Source organism: Atheta coriaria, unplaced genomic scaffold, assembly GCF_025399875.1.
Source record: "Atheta coriaria isolate IRGN ID8LTWV9N9 unplaced genomic scaffold, Caltech_Dcor_3.1 hic_scaffold_9_pilon, whole genome shotgun sequence".
In the NCBI taxonomy this organism is placed as follows: Eukaryota; Metazoa; Arthropoda; class Insecta; order Coleoptera; family Staphylinidae; genus Dalotia; species Dalotia coriaria.
This window is the reverse complement of record NW_027045451.1, coordinates 9,473,094-9,498,271: the sequence shown is the minus strand read 5'-3', so window position 1 is coordinate 9,498,271 and position 25,178 is coordinate 9,473,094. Positions and strand designations below refer to the sequence as shown.

General features: G+C 34.2%; 2 protein-coding genes and 1 long non-coding RNA gene across 3 annotated transcripts in view; 2 read left to right on the top strand and 1 right to left on the bottom strand.

Moving 5' to 3' along the window:
• Positions 1-1,935: 1,935 nt before the first annotated feature.
• On the bottom strand, positions 1,936-3,498 carry LOC135798597 (uncharacterized). The gene is made up of 2 exons (XR_010549748.1): positions 2,879-3,498; positions 1,936-2,763 (listed from the first exon to the last, which is right to left on the bottom strand). It is a non-coding gene; the product is annotated as an uncharacterized lncRNA (long non-coding RNA).
• A 1,457-nt stretch (positions 3,499-4,955) lies between these two features.
• Positions 4,956-7,272, top strand: LOC135799232 (uncharacterized). Its single transcript, XM_065312247.1, has 5 exons — positions 4,956-5,336; positions 5,391-5,758; positions 5,816-6,467; positions 6,529-6,656; positions 6,908-7,272. Exons 1-5 carry the CDS (start codon positions 5,235-5,237, stop codon positions 7,203-7,205), a joined length of 1,548 nt encoding a protein of 515 aa, XP_065168319.1. The 5' UTR covers positions 4,956-5,234; the 3' UTR covers positions 7,206-7,272.
• Positions 7,273-7,637: 365 nt separating this feature from the next.
• LOC135798354 (orexin/Hypocretin receptor type 1-like) overlaps positions 7,638-25,178 on the top strand; it is a 37,232-nt gene continuing 19,691 nt past the window's right edge. Inside the window, exons 1-2 of the mRNA XM_065311183.1 lie at positions 7,638-7,997; positions 12,823-13,377. Coding sequence (XP_065167255.1) covers positions 12,823-13,377 — 555 coding nt within the window. The 5' untranslated portion in view covers positions 7,638-7,997. The remainder of the gene's footprint in view (positions 7,998-12,822; positions 13,378-25,178) is intronic.

Below are 25,178 nucleotides of genomic sequence, written 5' to 3'. Positions count from 1 at the left end.
TACGATGTCTCTGCGCTTCATCCCCGAAATTATCAGGCATATCAACAATTTTTATGGTGGGGATCACCCCAGAGAGAGGAACTCCTTATAAGGGCAATCCTTATAAGGTCTTGTTCAAATATTTCTAAATTTTAAGTCGCCTCAAGAGAGGTGACACTTAAAAATATTCTTACAAGTTCTGAAATGAAAGAAGGAGCACACAAATCACACAGGATACCTTAACAATTTTTATAGTGGGGATCATCCCCTGAGAGAGGGAACTCTCTTAGAGACCTGTTCCTGAAATGATAGAAGGGGTATACAAATCAAAGAAGTCAATATATCTTACTATTTATTTATTAATAATAGAATACAAGTTTAGATTTTACAAGTCAACAGAATACATGTCTCCATATTGAACGACCTGCATAGCCGCGCACATGCCAGCAAGTACTACTTCATAAAGTTCTACCGGATAATGAAATTAGTAAATAGCAAATTTTCTAGGTGATTGAAAATGGAAACAAATATACAGGGTGTTACAAAAGGTGAATTTTAAGTGCAAACAAAAAACTCTCAACACTATAAACGCCGCTCGTTTTCACTCGACGATCAGGGAAATTAATATACAAGGTGTTTCAGAAAGAAAATTCAAAGTGCAAAGGGAAAATACTAAAAACATCAGCTAAAGCAAAATTTTCACGGACACAAAGGAAAACATATATACAGGGTGATCTAAAAAGACAATTCCATGTTCAAAACAGAGAACACTCAAAACTCAGAACTAAAGGTGATTTTCTACGTACGTGCTGTTAGGAAAACCAATATACAGGGTGTTACAGAAAGATTATTTCAAAAACTACAAAGGGAGTCATTATTCACAATATGAAGAGGAAAATTTACAAATTAACAACAATATTTTAATATAAAATCAGAGTTTTTGCCCCAAAAATATCGGAAAATTGAGCAATAGAGTGCTACAAAAATAAAACACTAACATTATAATATATTGTAAATATATATTTATTAATTGATGGTAGCATCAACTGAAGGTAACTGACGGGTAGTCGCATCATCATAAATTGATAGAATATCCGGCAGAAAACATCTAAAATTATAATCAACAGACGGCAAGCGACGGCGCGTAGCAACACAGTGGTTAAAGATGATAAAAATAACTATTTCTTTGTAAACATTAAGATATACATAGACTGCGAAGACAAAAAACTATTCACCGTTCAAGATTTTATTTCAACAAGAAATTATTAATTTAATGATGCAATTCGATTAAAAATGTTTACGTGATCATCAAAAACATGACCGAACCGACGCCCGACGGCAAAGTAAGCGTGGTCGACCACATGAATTTTGTCATTTTAATAATCCTCAGATAATTTTAAAAACCGTGCTAGTAATAATTAAATCAAACATGTTATTTTTGGAAACGTGACTAAGAAGAATTCTGATTAAAATTGCACCACGTGTTTGTAAGCTACAAAATTAATATCCCTCAAACTGAATAATCAATTTAAGTTAAACCGTATTAACTTATTGATCAGGAGATTTTCTATCCTATAATATATTCTATCAACTGAAAACACGCGCAGGCATTAACGGGCACTTATTTCTCACTTAAGAAGACTCTAACCGCCATAAATCATAAAACAAAACAGGCACACATGCCCATTGCGAATATTATGTCGATGGCCGAAAGAATACACGACGATTAATCCAATTAACCCCTCAAAACGCGTGGCGATTAGAGAGACAAGCTCGCGGACCACGCGGTGAAACAACTGCCGTGTGCGCTGCGCGTAGCCGGGTACATGGCAGGTATGCAGCGGTATCACGCGTCAGTCGAACCAAAAAAGTTGTTTATACCCAAACGTACTGATAAACACGTAGTTGAGAAGACGAAACATAAAATTCACAATGTTGAAATACACATAAACGAAATTTACTTTTACTTTCAATACTTCTCGGCATACGAAAAGAATTCATTGGCTTTGGGGTGTAATATGATTGAGCCTTCGTAAAAGTTTACTGTATACCTTAGTTAATTAAATAATTGAGCCGCTTATTTTGAAAGTGGCCTAACTCCATTTATCTTCAAATCGAGATATTGAAAGTTTTGCGTTTCAATGAATTTAAAAATATAGGTAAAAGATACTAAGGAGTCATACTGCTTAAGCGTATCTAAGGATGTTAAATTTAAAGTTCCTGTTAAAATAGTGGCAATTATTAAGTAAATAACGTGCGTTTCCTTATCAAGAATGGAGTTGGGCCACTTTCAAAATTAACAGCCCGATTCATTATAAAATTTGAGGATGCCCAAGTCCATTCAACATAATTTAAGATGTTTCAAATTGAAAAACAAAACGTTTTCGTTTCACAGACAGCTTCGTGAAGTAATACATTTTGTTTGTTAAAGTCTGCCAAACCCCTAAACTTCTCAAAAATATTCTTTCTTTCTTCTTCATTATAATTTTTTGTGCACGCATTCCGACAACCACAATCTTTGTTTTCGAAATTTTTTTCTTGAACAATACTTCCGGTTTGACTGCAATATCTTTTTCCTGAATTCTGTTTAATCTTTCGCACTTTTTAGATATATGGTGCATCACTCTTTTCTGCATTGTTATTTGAATCTTCATCCTCTGACGAGGAATATTGTTCTATAATTCTTTTTGTTATTCGCTTTTTTTTAATTATTAATTACTATTTCTTCTTCACTATATGAACTAAGTGGTCTTCTTCTGTTCTTCCTCATGGGTGCAATAATTTCTATAATTTAATATTAAATTTTAAGTTTTATATTAATTAAACGTACAGGTTAATTAACCAACGCAATTGTCCCAAAAATAAGGTGAACTTGTAAATACTAATTAATTGAAATTACCTTCATCGCTGCTTTCCGACATTATCAATAGTAAATAGCTTGATGTAACTATAAATGGAGTTAGGCCACTTTCAAACTGCACGGCTCAGTTATTCAATTAATTCGGAAAACTTATGTGTAAAAAATGTACCGTATTTTCTCTGAATATAAGCAATCTGAAGTGCGTCACTAATAAATAACATGAAGTTGTACATGTAACCATGGTAACCGGCAAAAATTTAAAAACGGAGTTAGGTCACTTTCAAAATAAACGGCTCAATTGGTGTTTACAACACTGCGCCTAATTTAAATATTCACTGTAAGATAAAGTATTACAATCGGAAAAATAAGAGGAGAAATAAAATCATAACAAGAAAATGCATGAAGAGATGCTTACGACCTGCATATTCACACACATTCGCATTAAGAAATAGCAATTAATACATGCAACTAATATACAGGGTGTTACAAAAAGAAAGCCAATGATAAAAAAACAGTACGTTGCAACAATAAACTTTTCCCACTTTAACCAGGAAGGTAATTAACAGTAATATACCGAGTGATACAGAGAGAAAATATACCACCCGACGGAGAATATAATTCCGCATCTTTTGACGCCGCGCTGAAGTTAATGGGCCGCCTAGATCGCGTGCAAACCCGAAATAATACAAAAATGTCACGGTAAAAGTGAAAAACACTTTTGAATGCAAATTTTCGAGGGTTGCAGGTCGAATTCCTGCAGCAAACAAATACGACTTGATGTAGAATTTAGTTCCGCGTCTTTTGACGCCACGCTGAAATTATTGAGCCGCCTAGATCGTGTGCAAACCGGAAATAATACAAAAATTTCACGGCAAAAGGTGACAAAATCACTTTTGAATGCAAATTTTCGAGGGTTGCAGGTCGAATTCCTGCAGCAAACAAATACCACTCGATGTAGAATTTAATTCCGCATCTTTTGGCCCCGCGGCGAGGCTAATGAACCACCTAGATCGCGTGCAAACCCGAAATAATACAAAAATTTCACGGTAAAAGGTGACAAAATCACCTTTGAATGCAAATTTTCGCAAGTTGCAGGTTGAATTCCTGCAACCAACAAATACCACCAGACGGAGAATTTAATTCCGCATCTTTTGATGCCACGCTAAAGTTATCAAGCCGCCTAGATCGCGTGCAAACTGGAAATAATACAAAAATTTCACGGCAAAAGGTGACAAAATCACATTTGAATGCAAATTTTCGGAGGTTGCAGGTCGAATTCCTGCAGCAAACAAATATCACCCGACGGAGAATTTAATTCCGCATCTTTTGATGCCGTGCTGAAGTTAATGAGCCGCTTAAATCGCGTGCAAACCCGAAATAATACAAAAATTTCACGGTAAAAGGTGACAAAATCACCTTTGAATGCAAATTTTCGCAAGTTGCAGGTTGAATTCCTGCAACAAACAAATACCACCAGACGGAGAATTTAATTCCGCATCTTTTGACGTCGCGGTGAGGCTAATGAACCCCCTAGATCGCGTGCAAACCCGAAATAATACAAAAATTTCACGGTAAAAGGTGACAAAATCACCTTTGAATGCAAATTTTCGCAAGTTGCAGGTTGAATTCCTGCAACAAACAAATACCACCAGACGGAGAATTTAATTCCGCATCTTTTGACGTCGCGGCGAAGCTAATCAGTCGCCTAGTTCGCGTGCAAACCCGAAATAATACAAAAATTTCACGGTAAAAGGTGACAAAATCACCTTTGAATGAAAATTTTCGCAAGTTGTAGGTTGAATTCCTGCAACAAACAAATTCCACCACACGGAGAATTTAATTCCGCATCTTTTGACGTCGCGGTGAGGCTAATGAACCCCCTAGATCGCGTGCAAACCCGAAATAATACAAAATTGAGGGGCACATTAATCTCATTTAAATTCACAGACACTTAAATTACGTGATTAATGGCTATACCACCGGTTGATCTGTTATTTTGAGGTAACACGGCGAGTGGCGAACCACGCGAAACTAACACAAATACTTAAAGTGCACTGTCGCTTTAGAGCCGGTACGCTCAGCAAGCCAGCAGCTAAGCCGAGCGCGCAGCGTTATTGCGCGTAAAACGTGCGCGTTGCATTTCGTTATTAAAACACAACAAAAAAAGTTGTTTATACACCAACGTCTTGTCTCATCGAAACTACATACGAGTATTTGAATTTCGTGATTCGAAGAATTGAATCTTTAAATTGATGATTTGACAAACTATAAAAATCATAGCAAAATTACAAAACAAATTATACTTGTCACATAAAACATAATTTGTCAAATTGCTGATATTGTCAGTAAATGTGACCTAATAAATTTCATGTAAAGTTCTTCTGACACCACCAAAATGAGTGTCGAAGATAAACTAGATGAAGATTTCCTCTTCTATCTAGGTTTCACTAGCGGCGTCATGCAAAAACTCAAAGAATGCGATAAACCAAAAGCACAAGTAGACTTATTAATTTAATTCATTGTCCCATTTATAATTTTAATATTGCTTCAGCAATGGTTGCAAAAACTCTGTGGGGAGGCATGTTCCACAATATCTCAAAAACGCAATCGCAACATTTTCCTATCAAATTTACTACTGGACCTTCAAGAAAAGCAACTATCAGGCCCTTTTACACAGAATCCCGATGACATCAATTTTGACGACGCAGCCAGTTACTTCCCTGCATTGACTACAGAAATTATTACTCCTGCGTGGGTCGAGGAGTTAAATGAAACAACACCAGCCGCGGATGAAAACGATGGGTCACCTGACGGTAGGACCTATGTTGCTACCAGGGCGATGCCTGGTGGAGAAGGTGCATTTGCCTACGTAGCAGTGAACATGAGTGACGAACCTTTATGGTTCGGTGGTGGTGAAGGGTAAGAAACATCCTACATTACTTTAAAGTTCATAATTAATTAAAAGAAATTTTACAGGGCCTTTGATAACGCAATGCAAGAGAAATTCAAAGAATACGTCCCACCTCAAACAGAAATGGAGGTAATTCTCTCCCGACGGAAGGATCCTCATGAAAGACAAAGAGTTATCACCTTCTACGAGGTGATTCTACAAAACATCGGCGATGAGTTAGACGGGAAAATCACCACGCAAGAGAATACTATCGTGGACGGTCTCATGGACCAATTAATTAAAGACTTGCAACGCAGAAATGAATACGCACAGTATGCTCTCATGCCTGATAAAGAACGTCGGGTAGAATTACTTCTGTTATTGTTTGATCTCACATATCGCCGCAAGCGACAAACACAAACGCGCGAAGAGGTTTTGGACAACATCGGTGCCGAATTGGAGCAATCGTTCTTCGAAGCTTCCGGAATTGCTGAGGAAAACAAATACGAATTGCCCAGTGCAATGTGGGAATACTGCATTAATAAACCACCCACGAAGAAAGCTATAACTACTTTGAAAGAGACATATCCTCCATTTTTGGTAGAGATCTTTTTGCAGTTGATGGCTAACATGAAGGAAGAGATTGCGATGCGCATGCAGCGGCGACATGTTAATATTATTTCGCAAATGAAACAAGAATTGAATACGGAGAGTGTTAAATTGAAGAAACGGGTTGATGTAAGACTGTACAGTTAAAATTATTACTTATGTTTATCAAGTTAATTTTATTATTCATTAGGATATTAAACAAGAAAGCGATCAGATGGAAGCTGTACTGAAGGCAGTTCGCGCAGCGCGCGAGAAACAAGCTAAAAGTTATGAAGAAGCTAATAAGAGAAAGAAAGGTGGTGAAACTAAACTAACCGGGTAAGTGATATTCAAAAACATAAAACAGCGCCATCTAGGTGCGAGTATGTACAACTAATATAGTAGAATACCCGCGTCTTCAGTAGTCGGCCACTAGCGGCCTCTATTAGTGACTGACAAAACTATACAAAAATAGTAAAAGCTCAAACTGTATTACCTCTTAAGAAAGAAAACTACTTTAATGCTATCAAAATAGTATTCTATACAGTGTATAACACTAATTTTAAAATCATATTATTTGTACCCAATAGGGCTTATGAAGAAATGAAAGCCGCTCTTCAAGAAACTCAGCTAGGTGTTGAACAAGAGTCAGAACGCGGTCATATGCTCGCTGAACAAATCAACGCTTTGAATGCACAAACAGAAATGTACAACGAGATATCGGAACGCACGATTATGATGACTGAAGAAACAAATATGGAATTGATGAAAAACATTAAACGGATGACAGCTACTGTAAAGATGCACGAGGGTCGGCTGAATCAAATCATGAAAATGCAGCAGACGGAAGAAAAACCCGGTGGCGCGCAGCAAATGTTTATCGTGTGAAAGAAAACTTTTTAAAAACTTACAAATGTCAAAAATATGATAAAAACAAATGACAGGAGATTTTCCTTGATTAAAATTACACCTTTTTTCATTAATTAATAATTTAATGTCTTTTTAAATTAAATTTAAGTTTATTTTTTTTCAAAACAAACAAAAAATTCATTTTTAAAATTTGTGCGATAAAATATTATTGCAGAATCTATAAAATATAGCTAAAACTGATAATATTATATTATATATGAACTAATTACCTAATAAATTATGGGGAATAATTTATGCCTATAATAAATCATATTTTATTTATATTTTTTGTTCAGGCAGTTAGAATCAATTATTTTTACTGGTTTTTAGTCCGTTTTATGCGTTATTATCACCGGCGCGTGTCGTAAGCGCCGCGTCGTTGGTCCTGCCGCCCGTCGGCGGCGTCCCGGCGGCGGTTCAAGAGCGAACGCACTCCGCATTTGCTCCAAGTCGCGCGCTCACTGCCGGTCGTCGGCGGCACGGAACTACCCGCGAAATATTCGGCCACACAAGCGCATTTCAACATTCAAACGCATCCAACACAATGACATTATCCAAAATCATAAACACGTATTGATTTTAAAATAAAGTGTATTGTGTTATTAAGAAGAAAAATTAATTATAAAGTTGTAAAACAAACTTTTTCCTTTCGTGAATAAATTGATGAAGACAAGTTGTGCTCTGAAGTGACTGGAAAAAGTTCCGAAAGTGACTGAAAGATTTGGAAAACATGTGATTCATCCTGTCGTCCACACTCAATAAACTTTAAACGTAATTATCTAGAGATATATATTATTTAATATTTTTTTTTATAAAATAATAATTATTAATTTAATAAAATTAGTTTTCAATGTTTTGTGAAAAAACTTCGATTATTTTGCAGTTTTTATGAATGACAAAGTGAAAACTTGAAAATTTCTTTTGACAAGTTGCTAACAAATTATGTGCATTATATTGTGAATTATGAGTCGCGAAATCGTTTACGTACACTTGAAATTAAATTTTCGCACAATAAAATCAAATTGGTAACAATCAGAACAAACGATTCAATTTAAAAGTTAATTTACGCTCGTTACAATCAATATTTTGCAGAATAATAAAGCATGTAGTCTTTTTTCCATTATTTAACAACGATAAACATTATATTATTTTCGTGTCTACTGATTTTGACAGGTGTTAATGATGTTTGGTGTAAATATGTAACTGCATCAAATTATATTTTTTTATTATGAAGAAAATGCTACCATTGGGGCAATTTTTATGAATATTTTATGTAAATAATTGTTTTGTTACTTCTTTTAGACAAATTAAGTAACTAAGTAAATAAATAGAAAAAATAAAGAAGACATTACTAATAATTAATTGACAAAAATGAAATAATTCCAAAATAACTTCTTTTCAAGCAATAAAGTTAAGTAGTACCGATATATTTAATTATAAAAATGTACTATTAATAATACTAGGTGTAGAATATTATTATTAATATGTATTAACAAAAAAAAAGAAAAAACAGCAAAAATATAAAAAATACGGAGCAAAGCAAAATTTTCGATTATATTTTTGTAGATTTAATTGTGCTTTCTTAGATTATGTCAAAAAAACTCAAGTTTTCTGTTTTGTCAACTCAACATTGACGTCAGAAGCAATATCAAACGTTGTAATACCATTTTTTCAACTAAACTAACAACCCCAACAAAAACTCTGTCATCATGTCTAGTTTTGAATTTAATGAAACAAAAAACAATAATATTAAATGATATTTTCTTCTCTTTTTCCATTAAACCAAAAAACTTTAGAGATAAAACACTGAGAATAAATTGTTTTTTTTTTCTCTGCTGCTGCAAATAAAATCCGTACATATTTATTCAAAGAAAGATCGAGATTACTCCTTATTGCCCTAGGGTTACTTGTTTAGCAATTTTGTTTGAGCATTCGCCAGCAACGAAATTTATTCCACACGCAAACTCCATACACCACTATACGAATAAACACGGTTGACGACAGACCACATCTATAAATTAACATTTAAAATTACTTACGTATTTAAAAAATCTTTTCATTTCCTAATATGCGATTCGCCGAAACCTAATGATGCCGAACAAAAGTTGCAAACCGAGTTTAAAACTTGCGGGGACAAAACTTGCACAAACCCATTTAGTTTAACGAGTTGAAAAATGTTTTAAAAATGTTTCATCATTTATCAGCGTAATCCTTTTCATCATTGCGGTCCGCAAGCCGCGAGTTTGGTTCCGCGCTCTCAGTCAAAACGAGAATAATCAACTTTCCGCGCGCTTTTGCTTCATTTTTCTGCGCGATTCGTTTGTTGTCGGCTCGCCGCTGAGACGTAATGAATTCAATGCGGTTTCAGCCGGATCTAGATTTTATTATTTCGTTTTGCTCCATTATCCATCTCAATCTCGGCGCGCCTTCGAGACGCTTTGTTTTCGCAGATAAAGAACGCGAAATGCAATTTGCGAAAACACGAGTAATCATTTTACTTCGATCTTGGATTTTAATTCGAAACACACAACTTTATTTATTTATTTAGGTACCTATAATTTATAGTTTACTAGTAATTTATCCAGACTTGACACAAGAGTAATTTATTCATTATTAAGAAAACGGAGTAATATTTAAGAAAACCACTCGTTTTATTTTAACGCAGCGCGTACGTTGTGAGGTACACGCAGGTAGAAACTGATTCAATCAAAACAACAAAGTGAAACGAACCCAATCTGATCGACAAAACCGGACAGAAATATCTCTAGTTATCTCAAAACACTACAATCAACAAACCGTTCTTTTGTAAACACAAATTTCGCGTCGCGAGGATTCAATATGTGCATACTAGCGCCATCTACACACAAAATTATAGAATTACTAGCTTTAACCCACGGCTTCGCTCGCGAATATCTAAAATAATGAAGTTGCTTCCGTACGCGCCTGTAGTCACAGAAGAAGTAACAATGAAGTAGAATGGCGGGAAGTTTAAAATGGCTGAAAGTATAGTCTATGGAAGTATAGTGTACAGTCTCCATAGTGTAGTCAATTGGATTTGATGTTGACGTAGCTGTCGGTAATACAGTGTGATGGTACTATAGTACTTAGGTTTGAGCTTCATTGATGGAATGCTAGATGGCGTTAAAGTAGTCAAATAGCCAGATGCAGAGGTATTATTGGCTAAACAATTTCTTTATTTTATTTAAAAATAATTTTTTTTATTAAATAAAAAGTAGCCTATAACCATTCGGGGACCACTAAGAATATGTGTACAAATTTTCATGATGATCGGTTAAGTAGTTTTTGCGTGAAAGTGTAACAAACATCAGGACTTTCGCATTTATAATATTAATAGGGATTCCATAAGTAATATTCATTTCCATTTAATTTAATCCACACAAAGCGAAACTAATTTTAACTCGCATTTATATGAACTGCGACGTGTATTTTAGCATGTTCCTGTTAATCATAATATAGTCCTTTGAATGTAACCCAATATTCTAATTTGGAACACAAAAATTTCCAATTTGTTGAAAATAAACGAACGAAAATTGAATTCGTACTCGGAAGCGCGGCCATGAATAATTTTGCCACTTATCGATTCGCGGTTTATTTCAATTCGATGCTGTATCGTATATCAGTCATCACATACCTCTCGAATTCGAATAGCGCTCATCACGATCTTTTCAGGCACTCTCGCCCCGAGAATTAACCAAAACACGCGGCGAACTCGGCGAACGATCGAGGGTTTTGCGGTTAGGACATACGCGCTTCCGGAATGACCGATATGCTCTGTCGAATTAGCCACGCGCCGACACCATTGCTAAACGCATCAAAATCGTAAGCAATTCAAAGTTAATTTATGCGCGTGCCAAATTCCCGTCAGCATACCAAATTTTCACCACACGCGCGCGTAAAATTTCACTTTCTTTTCTTATCAAGCGCGGGAAATGCAAATTTTGATTAGATTTAGCACGTGCCACAATTTTTTTCTCTACCTAATTTTTTTCGGAATTAAATCGACGAAAAAATCAACAAGAATTCGAAAGCTTTGTGGAACAACAGCGGGAAAGTAAGGCGAGGAATATTGAAAAACTTTGAAATTACACACACAGCGATTCGGCGTGTTGGCGAACACGATAAAACAAAACATTTAAAACAAAGCGTCCAGACAAAAGTCTCCGGTTTATTCTCGTTTATTTGCGCCAACCTGACAAAATGCCCTTACAATCCTAATGTGCTTTACGTAATACCTCTGCAAACGCAAGGAAACTCGCGAGATAAAGGCTAAAAACACGCAAAAGTAAAAGAAAAGAATCGAAAAATATTATTTCCGTGGCGTGTGGCGTATGTGCAGAGAGATGATCCGCAACTTTATTAATATAAAACGATTTCCTCGAGGGAATAAAATGCATTTTGCGCATTTTCCGCCGACACATACGTACGCGTGGTTTCTATAAATCTATCTATATGAGTTTGAAGTTTCCTGTTTTGTGTTTTCATAAATGCATTCGGGCGAAAAGTTTTTAACCCGCAGAGTTGACAAATTGTTCTAAATTGAGCTGAGAGCAAACGCGTGGGCTTTTAATTTAAAGCGCAAACTGCGACGAAAAAGAACGCCAAAAAGAAAAACAAACACAATGTGACAAGTCATAAAGCCAAAAGCGCGCTGTGGAGAACCACAAAAGTCGCAACAAATTGCTTTATTTCGACGTGTATATTTTTCTTTACAATTGGGCTCAAGTGAGCATAAGTTACAAAAAACACAAAGAGAAATTTTAAAGAGAAATTTTTTCTTCAATATTTTAACTTTAACTTCATTTTTCTCATAACACAAAGAAAAACCTAACCGAACATGTTGTGTTTTATTTTGTTAAATGTGCACCCTCATGATTTTCGGGTCAAAAAAGTCAAACATATCGTCGTGGCGCGCGTTATCCCGAAACACCAACGCCGATCGTAAAGTGTGGAGTAACTTGCACCGTAAATTTTCACTTTTTTCCGAAAGCGCCGCAGATTTTCGCTGTGAGCTGAAAGTGCTTGTTTCAACTAACAAAACAAAAACTACAACCTTCGTGCTATATTAACGTTATTACGATGCGAGCGACGTTTCTTATGTTCTTGCGCTCAAAGCGAAGAAGAAAAGAGAAAAAACTTTCAAACTAAACTTCAAACAGAGTGCAGTTTTATTAAACTTTTATTAAAATAAACAAAATGTTTATAACTACAATATTAACACGAAAATATTTATTAATATTTTTTCGCGATATTTTTTTGTGTTTTTTGTTAATTTTTAGTTAATTTCTTAATTATTTATTTTTTCATGTTTATATTGTGATAAAATCAGGTGTCTGAGTCTGAGACGTAATGTGAACCTCACATAAAGCACCGACATTATCGCTAATTGCACCAATTAAATTTAACGAAGCGATAAATATTCATAACTGATGCAAACTTGCATAAATTTTCATTAAAATACGCGAAAAATGTCAAAAACATGCAATAAAACCTCAATTTTAATAAAATAAAGTTAGGCAACCCAATATACAACTACAACTACTCAATACTCACATAAATATTTTTATTTCTGTTGTAGATGGCGCCATCTGTAGTACTTCCGGTGTTATTCCTCCTCTTCGGTTCATCCCTTGCAAACACAACAGACGCCCACGTCCTGGAGGTCCTGGATGGTGACCTGCAACGTGAATATTTCGATCTGGAGTTAGCAACTTCATCGCTCGACCGTAGCGTAAACACATTTGACAGCCAGAATGAAATTATAAACTCCACGGACAGTGATTATTTAATAATTTCGCACGCGAATGAAACATTTACTGAAGTGAATGATACCATCGCCGCCGAAGAGTATCTACATGACTTAAAAGAGTTTCTCTTTCCGAAAACATGGACGTGGGTGTTGATAAGTCTGCATTTTGTTGTGTTTACCGTGGGTCTGGTGGGTAATATTCTCGTGTGCGTCGCGGTGTATCGTAATCACTCGATGCGAACAGTGACGAACTATTTTATCGTTAATTTGGCGATCGCTGATTTTATGGTGATTGTCTTCTGTTTGATACCTTCTGTCATCTGGGATGTTACGCTCACATGGTTCTTTGGGGTTATTATGTGCAAAGTTGTTTTGTACTTACAGGTTAGTAATTATTTTTTAAAATTTTTTGCATTTTCTACTAAAATATTGAAATTTTTTAAATAAAAACTATTCTATGTTCTTTTTAATATCCTTGGGAATAAGTATGCAAAATTTTATCATTATCAATTGAGTAGTTTTTGTGTTAAAGCGTAACAAACATACTAAAATACTAATTTTTGCATTTAGAGTAATACTAAAATTATTTTTGGAAAGGTGTGTATGATATATGTGCTTATTTCTATTGTATTTTTGAAATGAATTTGTTTTTTATTCTTAATTGCCTAATCAATCAACGTTTTTGAACCATTAATTATGCGAGTGCAAACGCAATGTGCTCGAAGGTAATCAATCCGATTAAACACCGCATTTGATTAGCGCCCACAGGCGCTCACCGCAGAATTGATTAGGCTGTTTGCGATGGCGTTATTCGGGTAAACCAAACCAAACAAAAAATCGCAAAGTAAATAAAAATAGCAGAAATCAAATGCGTGCGAGAATATATTAAACCCGAATAATATCTAATATTTAATAAAATATACCACACTTTTATAACACTTTTTATTATAAATAACTTTTCTGTGAAATAGAATTTTACCTATTTTTAAATAATAACAACAACTAAAAATATAATAATTTTATTGCTTTGTTTTGAGTATATTAAAAATAAAGCATTATTTAATTAATTGGATAAGGGCAGAATATTTTTTTATGATTAATTACGATGACTTTCGATTTAGGCAATGTAATTAATGATAACAATCGCAGGTTGGCATACAAAAATATAATTTTGGTTTGGATATACGTGGATTACTAAATTATATTTCATAATAATGATTTTTTCAACAAGTTAGGACGTTAACCTGCAGGTTTCAGGAAATTAATTGTGATAATGTATAGATAAACGTTCAAAATAATTGGTTTGTTATGTTCACACGCGTTTTTCAAAAATAATTATTAAAAACTAATTAATTTTGTGAAAAACTAAATTTTTTAACTCGTTTATTCAAGAAAAATGCGTTATTTATTGTTCAATTCTCAACTGTTATGACATAAAAAAGCTAACTTTTATAATTTTTAATTACCATCATCATACAATTAAAAATTCAATGAAACAAACACACAAATTAATAAATAAATAACAAATATTAATTTCTACTAATAATAGCAGATAGTTTTATATCAATAGTTACATATTCCACAGACTAATTAATTTTATTAATTTCTATCCACAATATAATTGTCAATTACATTCGTTAATCAATTCCACAATACAAATTGACAAATTTTGAAATTAAAATCGCAAAACAATTCCTAAATATTAATTTCAAATGCTGAAATTTGTAAAACAATGAAAGCCGCGCAACATTGTGTGATGTTTATTTATAGATGTTCAAGTATGATGAGTGCGTAATGTGTAATCCGCGGCAACAATGTTGTAGCAATGCGGTTAATAAAAGATTAGCACCATGAATTATTACGACTTTTCGGCCACGTTGCGTCAAAGCCATTTATTTCAACGCGCCGCGCCGAATACAGCTGATATTTATTTAAAAGTGTGAATTTTTCTGAAGCTTATCCAAATATACAATGCGCTGAGATGCAAAGCATCTGTCAATTGTTTGGTTTATGTTAACAATACAATTAACACGAAATAAAAAAGTTGTGTGTTATTGTAGGCAACTTGTTATACACATAAATTATAATATAGGCAACCAAATGTGCATTTAAAGAAACGAATATTGAAAATAACAGAAAAATCAATACTACAGACCTATTATATTTTACTTCCAAGTGAATTTCTTTGAACACACCGCGTACATTTCGCAGAAAACTACAACAAATAACCGTTTATCGAAAATATTCAACAACACATTTTCCCGATCGCGTCGACATTGTATGAAATATTATAATGCTCCGAGTTTGCTCTCGATTCTTCCCTCGCGCGCAATTTCACAAATCTCAACCAATTCGCAACAAGAAAACAGTTTTCGTACAGTCATAAATTGATGTTTACTTTTCCTAGAGGCACATATACTTAACAAGCAAGCGTTTGAGTGTTTGGTTGCCTATATTGCAAATGCAATACCATTGAACTTATATTACGACTTTTATGAAGTTTTTGTTGATTCTCAAGCATATAAAACACAAAACACGCAACGTAATGTTTCATTCGAGAGGGCCATTTATTCAATGTGCGTTTCCAGCGCGGTTTCCGAATAAATATGAAGTTTATGAACGAAAAACGCAGCAATAAAAATTCCAACATCAAATATCCAGAATTCCAGCGCGGAATATTTCAAATATAAACTTTACAAACACGTGAATAGCGTTAGGCAATATTATTAACACGTAAATAGAAAGATTTATTAAGTATTAAACAAGTTAATTAACGTGACTTTGTGACGCAAATTTTTCGAATACACATATTGCGCGGCGTATGATGTAAAACAAATTGCAGTGTGGCAGCAATAAGATTCATCAACTAATGCAATTTATTTTCTACTGAAACCGCCGGCCGGCACCTTCCGGTGGTAATTAAACGCGTTTGAAACTTTAATTAGAAATGTAAATAACCACCAGCGATCACCCGCAGCACACATTTGCAATTTAAAATCCTCAAGAACCGCGTGCGAATTAATCAAATCCACACACAAAATTCCGTATAAATTAAAAATTAAGATTCGAGGTTGAAATATGGGTTGCCTAGATTGTGCGGTAACTAGATTCCGCAAACGTTGTTAGTTGTCTAGTGTGATTTGAATAATTTAGATTGTTTGAATGGCGGAAACAGCATCTGCGTCTGCGGATGTCTGCAATTGATTGAAACTAAGTGGCGATTTTTACGAATCGCTCGCAATTAAGCAATTTGCACGCTGCGTCGCTCACGAATTGGATTTCAGACAATCGGGGGCTATACACGTATGAATGCGGAGGCGGTGGAGGCGGTGGTGGCGTCCTGTCTTCGCCGCCGTCGAGCGTGAATCCTGGATGACACGTATCACGCGCGGCGATAACGACACGATGGCCCATCAAACCGAAACTTTGCGAGTGGTACATGCTCAAGACAGGATTGGATTAAGCAAGAGAAATTTAAATTATATTTAGTAAACTACTACACATAGGCAACCCAATATACACTAAAACATGGTTAGGAACTAAAAAATTAGTTTCAATTTTTTTTTGATTTTAAATTACAACTCTGTAGGTTTAAGTTACTTTAATGTAGTTCAATGGTGTCTAATTCCGGTTTTTGATCGCTACAGACCCAAGTTTAGTGGTGGTGGTTAATCCTTCAGCTTGACTACCCTCAAGCAGTTTACCCGGAAGGTCGGATTCATATGTGTCTCTATCGTCTCTAATCTTGACAATGGCCTCTCTCACTTCAAGAATTCCCGAAAATAATTTTATTTATATTTTAGGTTATGTGGGTGTTTCATGCGATGAAGATATTTCGAACATAAATCAAGTCTGTTTTCGCCATGTTGCGGATGTGAACATGTTCGCGCTGTCATCCTCACAAGACGTGCGAGTCTGGTCACTAGAATATACGGGATATTGCGCTATTGACAAAAGGGATGAAATAGGAAAACGTGGCCGAAAGGGCTGCAGGCTTTTCGCTTCGATTTTAAACGAAACAAATCTACGAAAATATTTTCTGAGCAAGAAATATTGGCGGATCCTATTTGACAGCAGATTCAATCTAAAGGCTTTACAACATGACATCAGACATAACCTTAATAATAAGAAAACCAGCGTGTATCACAAGTTGCCTAATGTTTCGTTTCATTTGTTTTCGGGGATAAAGTAGCTTAGGAAATTGTTGGTGGAAAACGTTTAACGGAATTAGTTAAATGCAAGTTTCGTGTCGTGTCGTCTAATAAAGTATTAAGACGCTTTGCGCGCGCTCAATCGAATTAAACCCGAAAAGTGCAACCCAAAAACTTGCGAAGCGCGTGAGGCGAAGGGTCGAAAATCTAAAATGCGCTCCAGGGACGCCCAGAACCCCGGGGAAAACTTAGCGTGAGAACGCGAAGAACGCTCTAATCGAATCGAAAATGGCGGCGAACTTGGCGCGAATAATCAACCGTAATTGTTTGCGATTACAGAAAGAAAACGCGACTTACAAAACAAACAAATAAAACCAACTTCCAATGTAGATAACGGCGATTACAAGAATGGAGCGTAATTAAATTAATTAAATGGAAATTAAAAGAAATTAAAACAATGGACAGAACAAAAAAAATAAAGCAATAAAAATTTAAGTCGCTGCGTATACTAGCGATTGTAAATTTTAATAAAACTCTATATTCCCACGAGAAGTTTATTACGACAAAGCGAAGATAAACATTGGAAAACATGGAAATGCATTTTCATTTCAATTTGTTTCAGCTCTCAGCATTTTAATCTATTTTCAGCTACTCTTCATGCATTTCAATGTTTATTTGTTTTCTTCAACTGCGCGAAATTTAATTGATTGCCACTCCTGCCATCTAGAAACATTAAAAGTAAATTTCATCATGAGTAAAACAAACATTTCATTGTTCAAAATTAATTCTCCGTGAAAAATTTATCAAAAACAAAATGAATGATGATGCATGAAATGTATGCAACCCATTATATGTCCACATGTTTATAGTAGCTATAAAATTGCTAAGAAACTTGCTGAAAGTGTCATTATATAGTTGTCCTTGGTGAAACCCTTCGGGGAATATAGTTCTTTGTCTCAGCGGTAGTGAGTTGCTGTTGATTTACATGCGTGTAAACACGAGTGACGGCTGGATGTTTCATGTGGGAGGAAGAAAGGAAAAGCGTCTCGGTACGCTTGACAGCGTCGACAATTTGTATCCGAGCTCGCGGTGCCGGTGGTGCTCGTTTTCGTAAATAGGAAGCAAGCGCGGAATTTGCGCCTGCAGTCGAAATAACACGCCTCATTAAGCGCATCCAGATTCCTCGAGACCGTGTATTCGCGTTTTGCATGTCTGCACGCTGCTCGATGAGCGATGATTTTGTATATTTCATATTGCTAAAGAGGCGTGTTTGAGTGCTTGGGTGTGTGGTGATGAGTTTCAAGGAGGAGTATTTAGTATTTATGCAATTTTGCGCGATTCATAATTATTTCGGATTGTTAAAGAATGAGAATATTCTGATTTAGTGAGATTTTTGGAATTTAAATTATCATATAGAGAAATTTAATTAATTTAATTAATTTATGTGCACGCGCATGTTAAATCAACTTTTAAAACGGTAAAAGTTTTATTTTTAGAAAAAAATGTAATAAAAATTGTGTTAGTTTTGATTGTAGTGGGCTAATGCGCATGCGCAAGCTCCACCCCGTGCCTAAAGTACTTTAGTCACGGTTTTAACCACCAGTGATTAAATATCCAATAATCGCGTCTTGAAATCATGTAATAAGTAAAAAATAAATTAAGTTGCATACAACTGGTATTCCCATTTCAATCATCATGCTTATCATCATAAATTATACTTGTGTGCAAATTCAGCACATAAAATCAATAATAATATCACATTCAACACATTCTCCGAATATTATAACTACAAAGTAAACTACATTATATTATTTTGCTGGTATTTTGTTGACATTCCACAACATAACAAAACAGCTCACAATTTTTCTACGAATTCTACAAGATGAAAACAAGACTTAATATTTTCTCAATTACTCACAGTCATGTTTAGCATTAAAATAGCCCATTAAATTTTCCGCCTTATTGATTCACTGCACCATGAACAATATAATCACTCCTTTTCGCGAATTGTTTACAACTACGTGCGTTGTATTCAACAGGTCAGCCGTGTTATCACTGTGTCACGCTTACTTGATATAATATATGTATACAAGTACAAATCCCACTCTATTGGAATACCCACATGAGTATAAAACAGTATAAAAAGACTGTGAGTTTAAATTTTTTGTCAGTGTAACATAAACAACCAAAATATTAAGATGTATCAGTCATTATTAGTGTGTTTTACTCTTTTACTACTTACGAGTAGTTTAACAGAAGTTAATTCCAGTGAAGATGTAGAATTTCGTTTGTATTCAATTAATAACATTGATGAAGACTATTTAAACATCACACCGGAAAGCTTAGGCAACTTTAATTACAACAAAGAATATAATTATATATTTTTATTGCATGGATTTGGCGAGAACAGTTTCAACAACGATTGGTACCCAAGAACAATTAAGAAGTTTTTAATGAAGAAAGATTTTGTTGTGGTAGCTGCAGGTTATCAAAACATATTGAAAGATAATTATAATAAATCCATAGATATGATTCCTGAAATTGGTCAACGCGTTGCTGAAATAATGATAGCTATGAGCAAAACAAAGCAAATCAGCTCTGAAAAATTTGAATTGATTGGTTATGCTTTGGGTTCTCATATTGCCGGCTCATCAGGACGATATTTCACCAAGAATACTAATCAAAAAATAAAAAGGATCTACGCAATGGATCCGGATGTAATCGGCGAAGACAACAAAAATAATCTTCAGGAATCAGATGCTACCCAGGTGGTAGTTATGCATACATCGAAGCAAGGTATTCAGAAACCCATAGGACATGTTGATTTTTATCCGAATGGAGGGTTATCTCACCAGCAGTGTCAGCAACATTTACCTCTAGATGATCGTAAAATGGGATTATATTACTTTATTTGTAGTATTATTAAGGATTGTAGGATGTACGGCACGAAATGTGATAATATTGATTTGTATAAGACTTATAAGTGTGCGGGTCATCCACAGGCTAAGATGGGGTATGGGATTGATGATGATGTTGAACCTGGGAAGTATTATTTGTTTACTTTCTGTCGGGAAATGCAGGGAAAAATTTACATATAATGAAATAAGTTTTTGTGCAAAAGAAGTATAAAAATGTATTTTGAACAATGAATAAAGTGTTTTCTTCTATCCGTACATGGATAGTTAATTAAATTGGTATCAGTAACATTGACATTGACCTCAAACAAGTTGATAGTGTAATCTTAAGAGACTGTTTCAAAGTGATACTAAGAACAATAAAATTACTGGCATACTTTACGAGTTACTGCATAAAATTTCTTTAAAATAAAGTTTTTTATGCTAAAATTAGAAAAGTAAATAAATAAAATAAAAACTAGAAATCAAAATCGAAAAAAAACTTTTAAATTTTAAATATTAAGGTATTTAATCTAATTTTAAGCATTTCTGCTATTTTTATGCAGTTTATTCCTATAGTTTTCAATTAAAATCCAAAAATTCAGTTAAAAAAATTGATTATCTCCAAAAATATTAAACACCCCCACTATGGCATATAAACTGTAATGTTACAATATTAATTCTCTATTTTATGCACAAAGTGGCATTCAAATATATTGAATTTTCTGACAAAGCGAAACAAAAAACTGTTTTTTGACCCTTGGTAATCCTCCAACTAAAACCTAAAATTCCCAAACATAGGTCAGGCTTGTTATCTCGTTGAGTCACGTTTGCATAATCAAAAAAACGCACAGTTCTATTCTTTTTTTTTATTAGCACATTCGGTTCAACGCGATTCAATTCCTCCACTCATTCGTAAAGCAATTGCGAGCGCAACGTGAGTGACAAAAACACAAAAATTGCTTTTGGGTATTTTGAGTGATGAGATGCGCTCAGTGCCCGAGGTGGACGTTTTATTTGCTTCGTGGTCGAGCGAGTCAATCACCGACAAAATGAATTTCACGGTTTGATACTGTATTTGATTCAGGTTGCAATAAAAAATAGAAAAAAGGAGTTTTGCTCTACTAGTATATCTCGCTTTGTTTAACTTTGATTTATTGTAGATTTTGCTGGGAGTGGTTTTAATTTTATTGAATTTTGTGTGTTTGCGGTGATGAGTGATATTTTTAGCATGCATGAGAGAACAAAATTTGCAATTTGTCGGTTGGTATAAGATTAATTGCCTTAACTAGGGATAAAATTATTTGTTTTTTTGACTTATGAGAAGTGCAAATAATTAATTTTGGGTCTTTTATGAAAAAAGTTAATTTTTAGGAATATATACGAATTATTGTAACAATGTAGTAACTTTAAATGTTTGTAATTACTGTAATAATGCTAAAATAATTTGAAAACTTAGCAAAATCACATCCTGGTAATTATTATTAACATTATTTAAAGTCAAACACGCGGAAAATGTTCCAATCATATCAGGAAACAATTATAAATAACTAGCTGTTGCCCGCGACTTCGTTCCGGCAGTGTTTAATAAAAATGTAATTCGTTTTTACTCTCTTGTTCTAGACATACTCGTAGTAAGAATCAATTCTATCAATAAGATTAGCAATTTTAATTTAAAGAAATTAATTATATAAAGTTTTGTCAATAATGCACTTCAGCGCGCCATCTCGAATTCAACTATTTAACTATAACTATGATTGAATCTCAATGTCAAATTTTATTCTATAGAAAAGAGCTGTTTTGAGGATTTTCCCGGCAATTATTCGAATTTTTCTCACCTTTTAAACCTTCCCTAGACCTCCACGAATAATACAAGACCGAGATAAGATAAATCCGTTCAGCCGTTCTCGAGTTTTAGCGAGACTAACGAACAGCAATTCATTTATATATATATATATATAGATTTTTATTTTATTTTCACCTTTAAAACATCACTTTTTCTCGATTTTAAGACACAAAAATAAATAAAATGTTCAAATGAACAACTAAACGTAAAAATATAGTGAAAGTAGAAAAAATAGCTTAAACATCACATAACTGAACGTGGTTAAAGTGCCACTTAGCGCACTTCATTCTTAATATAGGTACTATATATTACTACATAGTATCCACATACATTTAAAATATAATTTAAATTTTATATAACAATGTTGACCTTATTTTACGAGTATGATGCAATTAGTTTGTTTCCAACAATTTTTTGATGCATTGTACTCAAAGCTGTTAATTTTTGTCACGTTCACGCTATACTCGTATGTTTCCCATGTGTGCGTAATATTTTTTGTCGCCCGATTGAATCCCATCAGATTTGTGCGCTGCAGCCGCGCGGCATTAAAATAAGCTGATACGCCACATAAATTGAATAATGTGAACTCGATGGAGCCGCGAAACGTTCGTCGTTAGTGCGAAAATGTGCGGAAAACACGCGCTGGAATTAATGGACCGACCCGGCGCATTCGGCGCGTCAAAAAAATACACCAGCAGTAGCAAGTCGACGCGGAAATGTTGGGCATTAGCATCAACAGTAGCAAAAGCAGCAACAACGGGGCCGATAGGGAGCTCTCCATCATCACCTAAATCACCTGCCGTTGACGTTGTATGATATGATTTCATAACACGACATTTCATATTCAGTATTTTTTATTCTTTTGTATACGATATAAATATGGGGATTCAGGCGCGTTTAACAAAAATGCTTATTGTGCAGTGTGCAGAATATTTATCTACCTGCGGTATATTATGTTTTTATATAGACTGATGCCAACAAAATCTAATCTAATGTGTAAGGCCGCACACAATTCCAGCAAACAACTTTGGAGTAAACATATAAATAATACTGCAGAGAATTAAATTTTCATTTAATAGAAATAAGAACATTGTAGCGACATCTTAGAATATTTTTCAACCTAAAAAAGACAGCAACCACAAGATTATAGTTGATGGAAGACTGGAAAATTCTCCAACTCGTAAACTAAAAGAGATAGCTACCAACGAATTGTTGATTATGAAAGATTGGAAAATTCTCTATCAGATAAAAATATAAAATAATTATATTGCCTACAGTAAAAGGTCGAAAAATGCGACTAAAAGTGCTAAAAAGTGACATTTATCAATTTTTGCCGATTTTATTCAATCGCGAATATCTCGTAAACTAAAAGAGATAAATAAGATCTGATCGCAGCGTCTTAATCTACGGACCAATCTCTATCAGATAGGATAGTTAAAAGGGAAATCTGAGAGATGAAATTTTAATTCCTAAGAAAAAAATTGCCAAGGGGGGGTGCTTGATACTTTTTTTCGACGATTTTCAAAAATTCATATCTCTTAAACTAAAAGAGATAGCTACCAACGAATTGTTGATTATGAAAGATTGGAAAATTCTCTATCAGATAAAAATATAAAATAATTATATTGCCTACAGTAAAAGGTCGAAAAACGCGACTAAAAGTGCTAAAAAGTGACATTTATCAATTTTTGCCGATTTTATTCAATCGCGAATATCTCGTAAACTAAAGGAGATAAATAGGATCTGATCGCAGCGTCTTAATCTACGGACCAATCTCTATCAGATAGGATAGTTAAAAGGAAATCTGAGAGATGAAATTTTAATTCCTAAGAAAAAATTGCCAAGGGGGTGCTTGATACTTTTTTTCGACGATTTTCAAAAATTCATATCTCTTAAACTAAAAGAGATAGCTACCAACGAATTGTTGATTATAAAAGATTGGAAAATTCTCTATCAGATAAAAATATAAAATAATTATATTGCCTACAGTAAAAGGTCGAAAAACGCGACTAAAAGTGCTAAAAGTGACATTTATCAATTTTGCCGATTTTATTCAATCGCGAATATCTCGTAAACTAAAGGAGATAAATAGGATCTGATCGCAGCGTCTTAATCTACGGACCAATCTCTATCAGATAGCATAGTTAAAAGGGAAATCTGAGAGATGAAATTTTAATTCCTAAGAAAAAAATTGCCAAGGGGGGGTGCTTGATACTTTTTTTCGACGATTTTCAAAAATTCATATCTCTTAAACTAAAAGAGATAGCTACCAACGAATTGTTGATTATGAAAGATTGGAAAATTCTCTATAAGATAAAAATATAAAATAATTATATTGCCTACAGTAAAAGGTCGAAAAACGCGACTAAAAGTGCTAAAAAGTGACATTTATCAATTTTTGCCGATTTTATTCAATCGCGAATATCTCGTAAACTAAAAGAGAGATAAATAGGATCTGATCGCAGCGTCTTAATCTACGGACCAATCTCTATCAGATAGGATAGTTAAAAGGGAAATCTGAGAGATGAAATTTTAATTCCTAAGAAAAAATTGCCAAGGGGGGTGCTTGATACTTTTTTTCGACGATTTTCAAAAATTCATATCTCTTAAACTAAAAGAGATAGCTACCAACGAATTGTTGATTATAAAAGATTGGAAAATTCTCTATCAGATAAAAATATAAAATAATTATATTGCCTACAGTAAAAGGTCGAAAAACGCGACTAAAAGTGCTAAAAAGTGACATTTATCAATTTTTGCCGATTTTATTCAATCGCGAATATCTCGTAAACTAAAAGAGATAAATAGGATCTGATCGCAGCGTCTTAATCTACGGACCAATCTCTATCAGATAGCATAGTTAAAAGGGAAATCTGAGAGATGACATTTTAATTCCTCAGAAAAAATTGCCAAGGGGGGGTGCTTGATACTTTTTTTCGACGATTTTCAAAAATTCATATCTCTTAAACTAAAAGAGATAGCTACCAACGAATTGTTGATTATGAAAGATTGGAAAATTCTCTATAAGATAAAAATATAAAATAATTATATTGCCTACAGTAAAAGGTCGAAAAACGCGACTAAAAGTGCTAAAAAGTGACATTTATCAATTTTTGCCGATTTTATTCAATCGCGAATATCTCGTAAACTAAAAGAGATATTTAAGATCCGATCGCAGCGTCTTAACCTACGGACTATTTTCTATAAGATAGGATAGTTAAAACGGAAATCTGAGAGATAAAATTTTAATTCTTAAGAAAAAAATTACCAAGGGGGGGTGCTTGATACTTTTTA

Bases quoted from the DNA above. Each gene is read 5' to 3' on its own strand.
- LOC135799232 (XM_065312247.1), top strand. From the start codon at position 5,235: ATGAGTGTCGAAGATAAACTAGATGAAGATTTCCTCTTCTATCTAGGT. The intron at 5,337-5,390 runs GTAGACTTATTA...ATATTGCTTCAG, and splicing joins GCGATAAACCAAAAGCACAA to CAATGGTTGCAAAAACTCTG. The intron at 6,657-6,907 runs GTAAGTGATATT...TGTACCCAATAG, and splicing joins GGTGAAACTAAACTAACCGG to GGCTTATGAAGAAATGAAAG.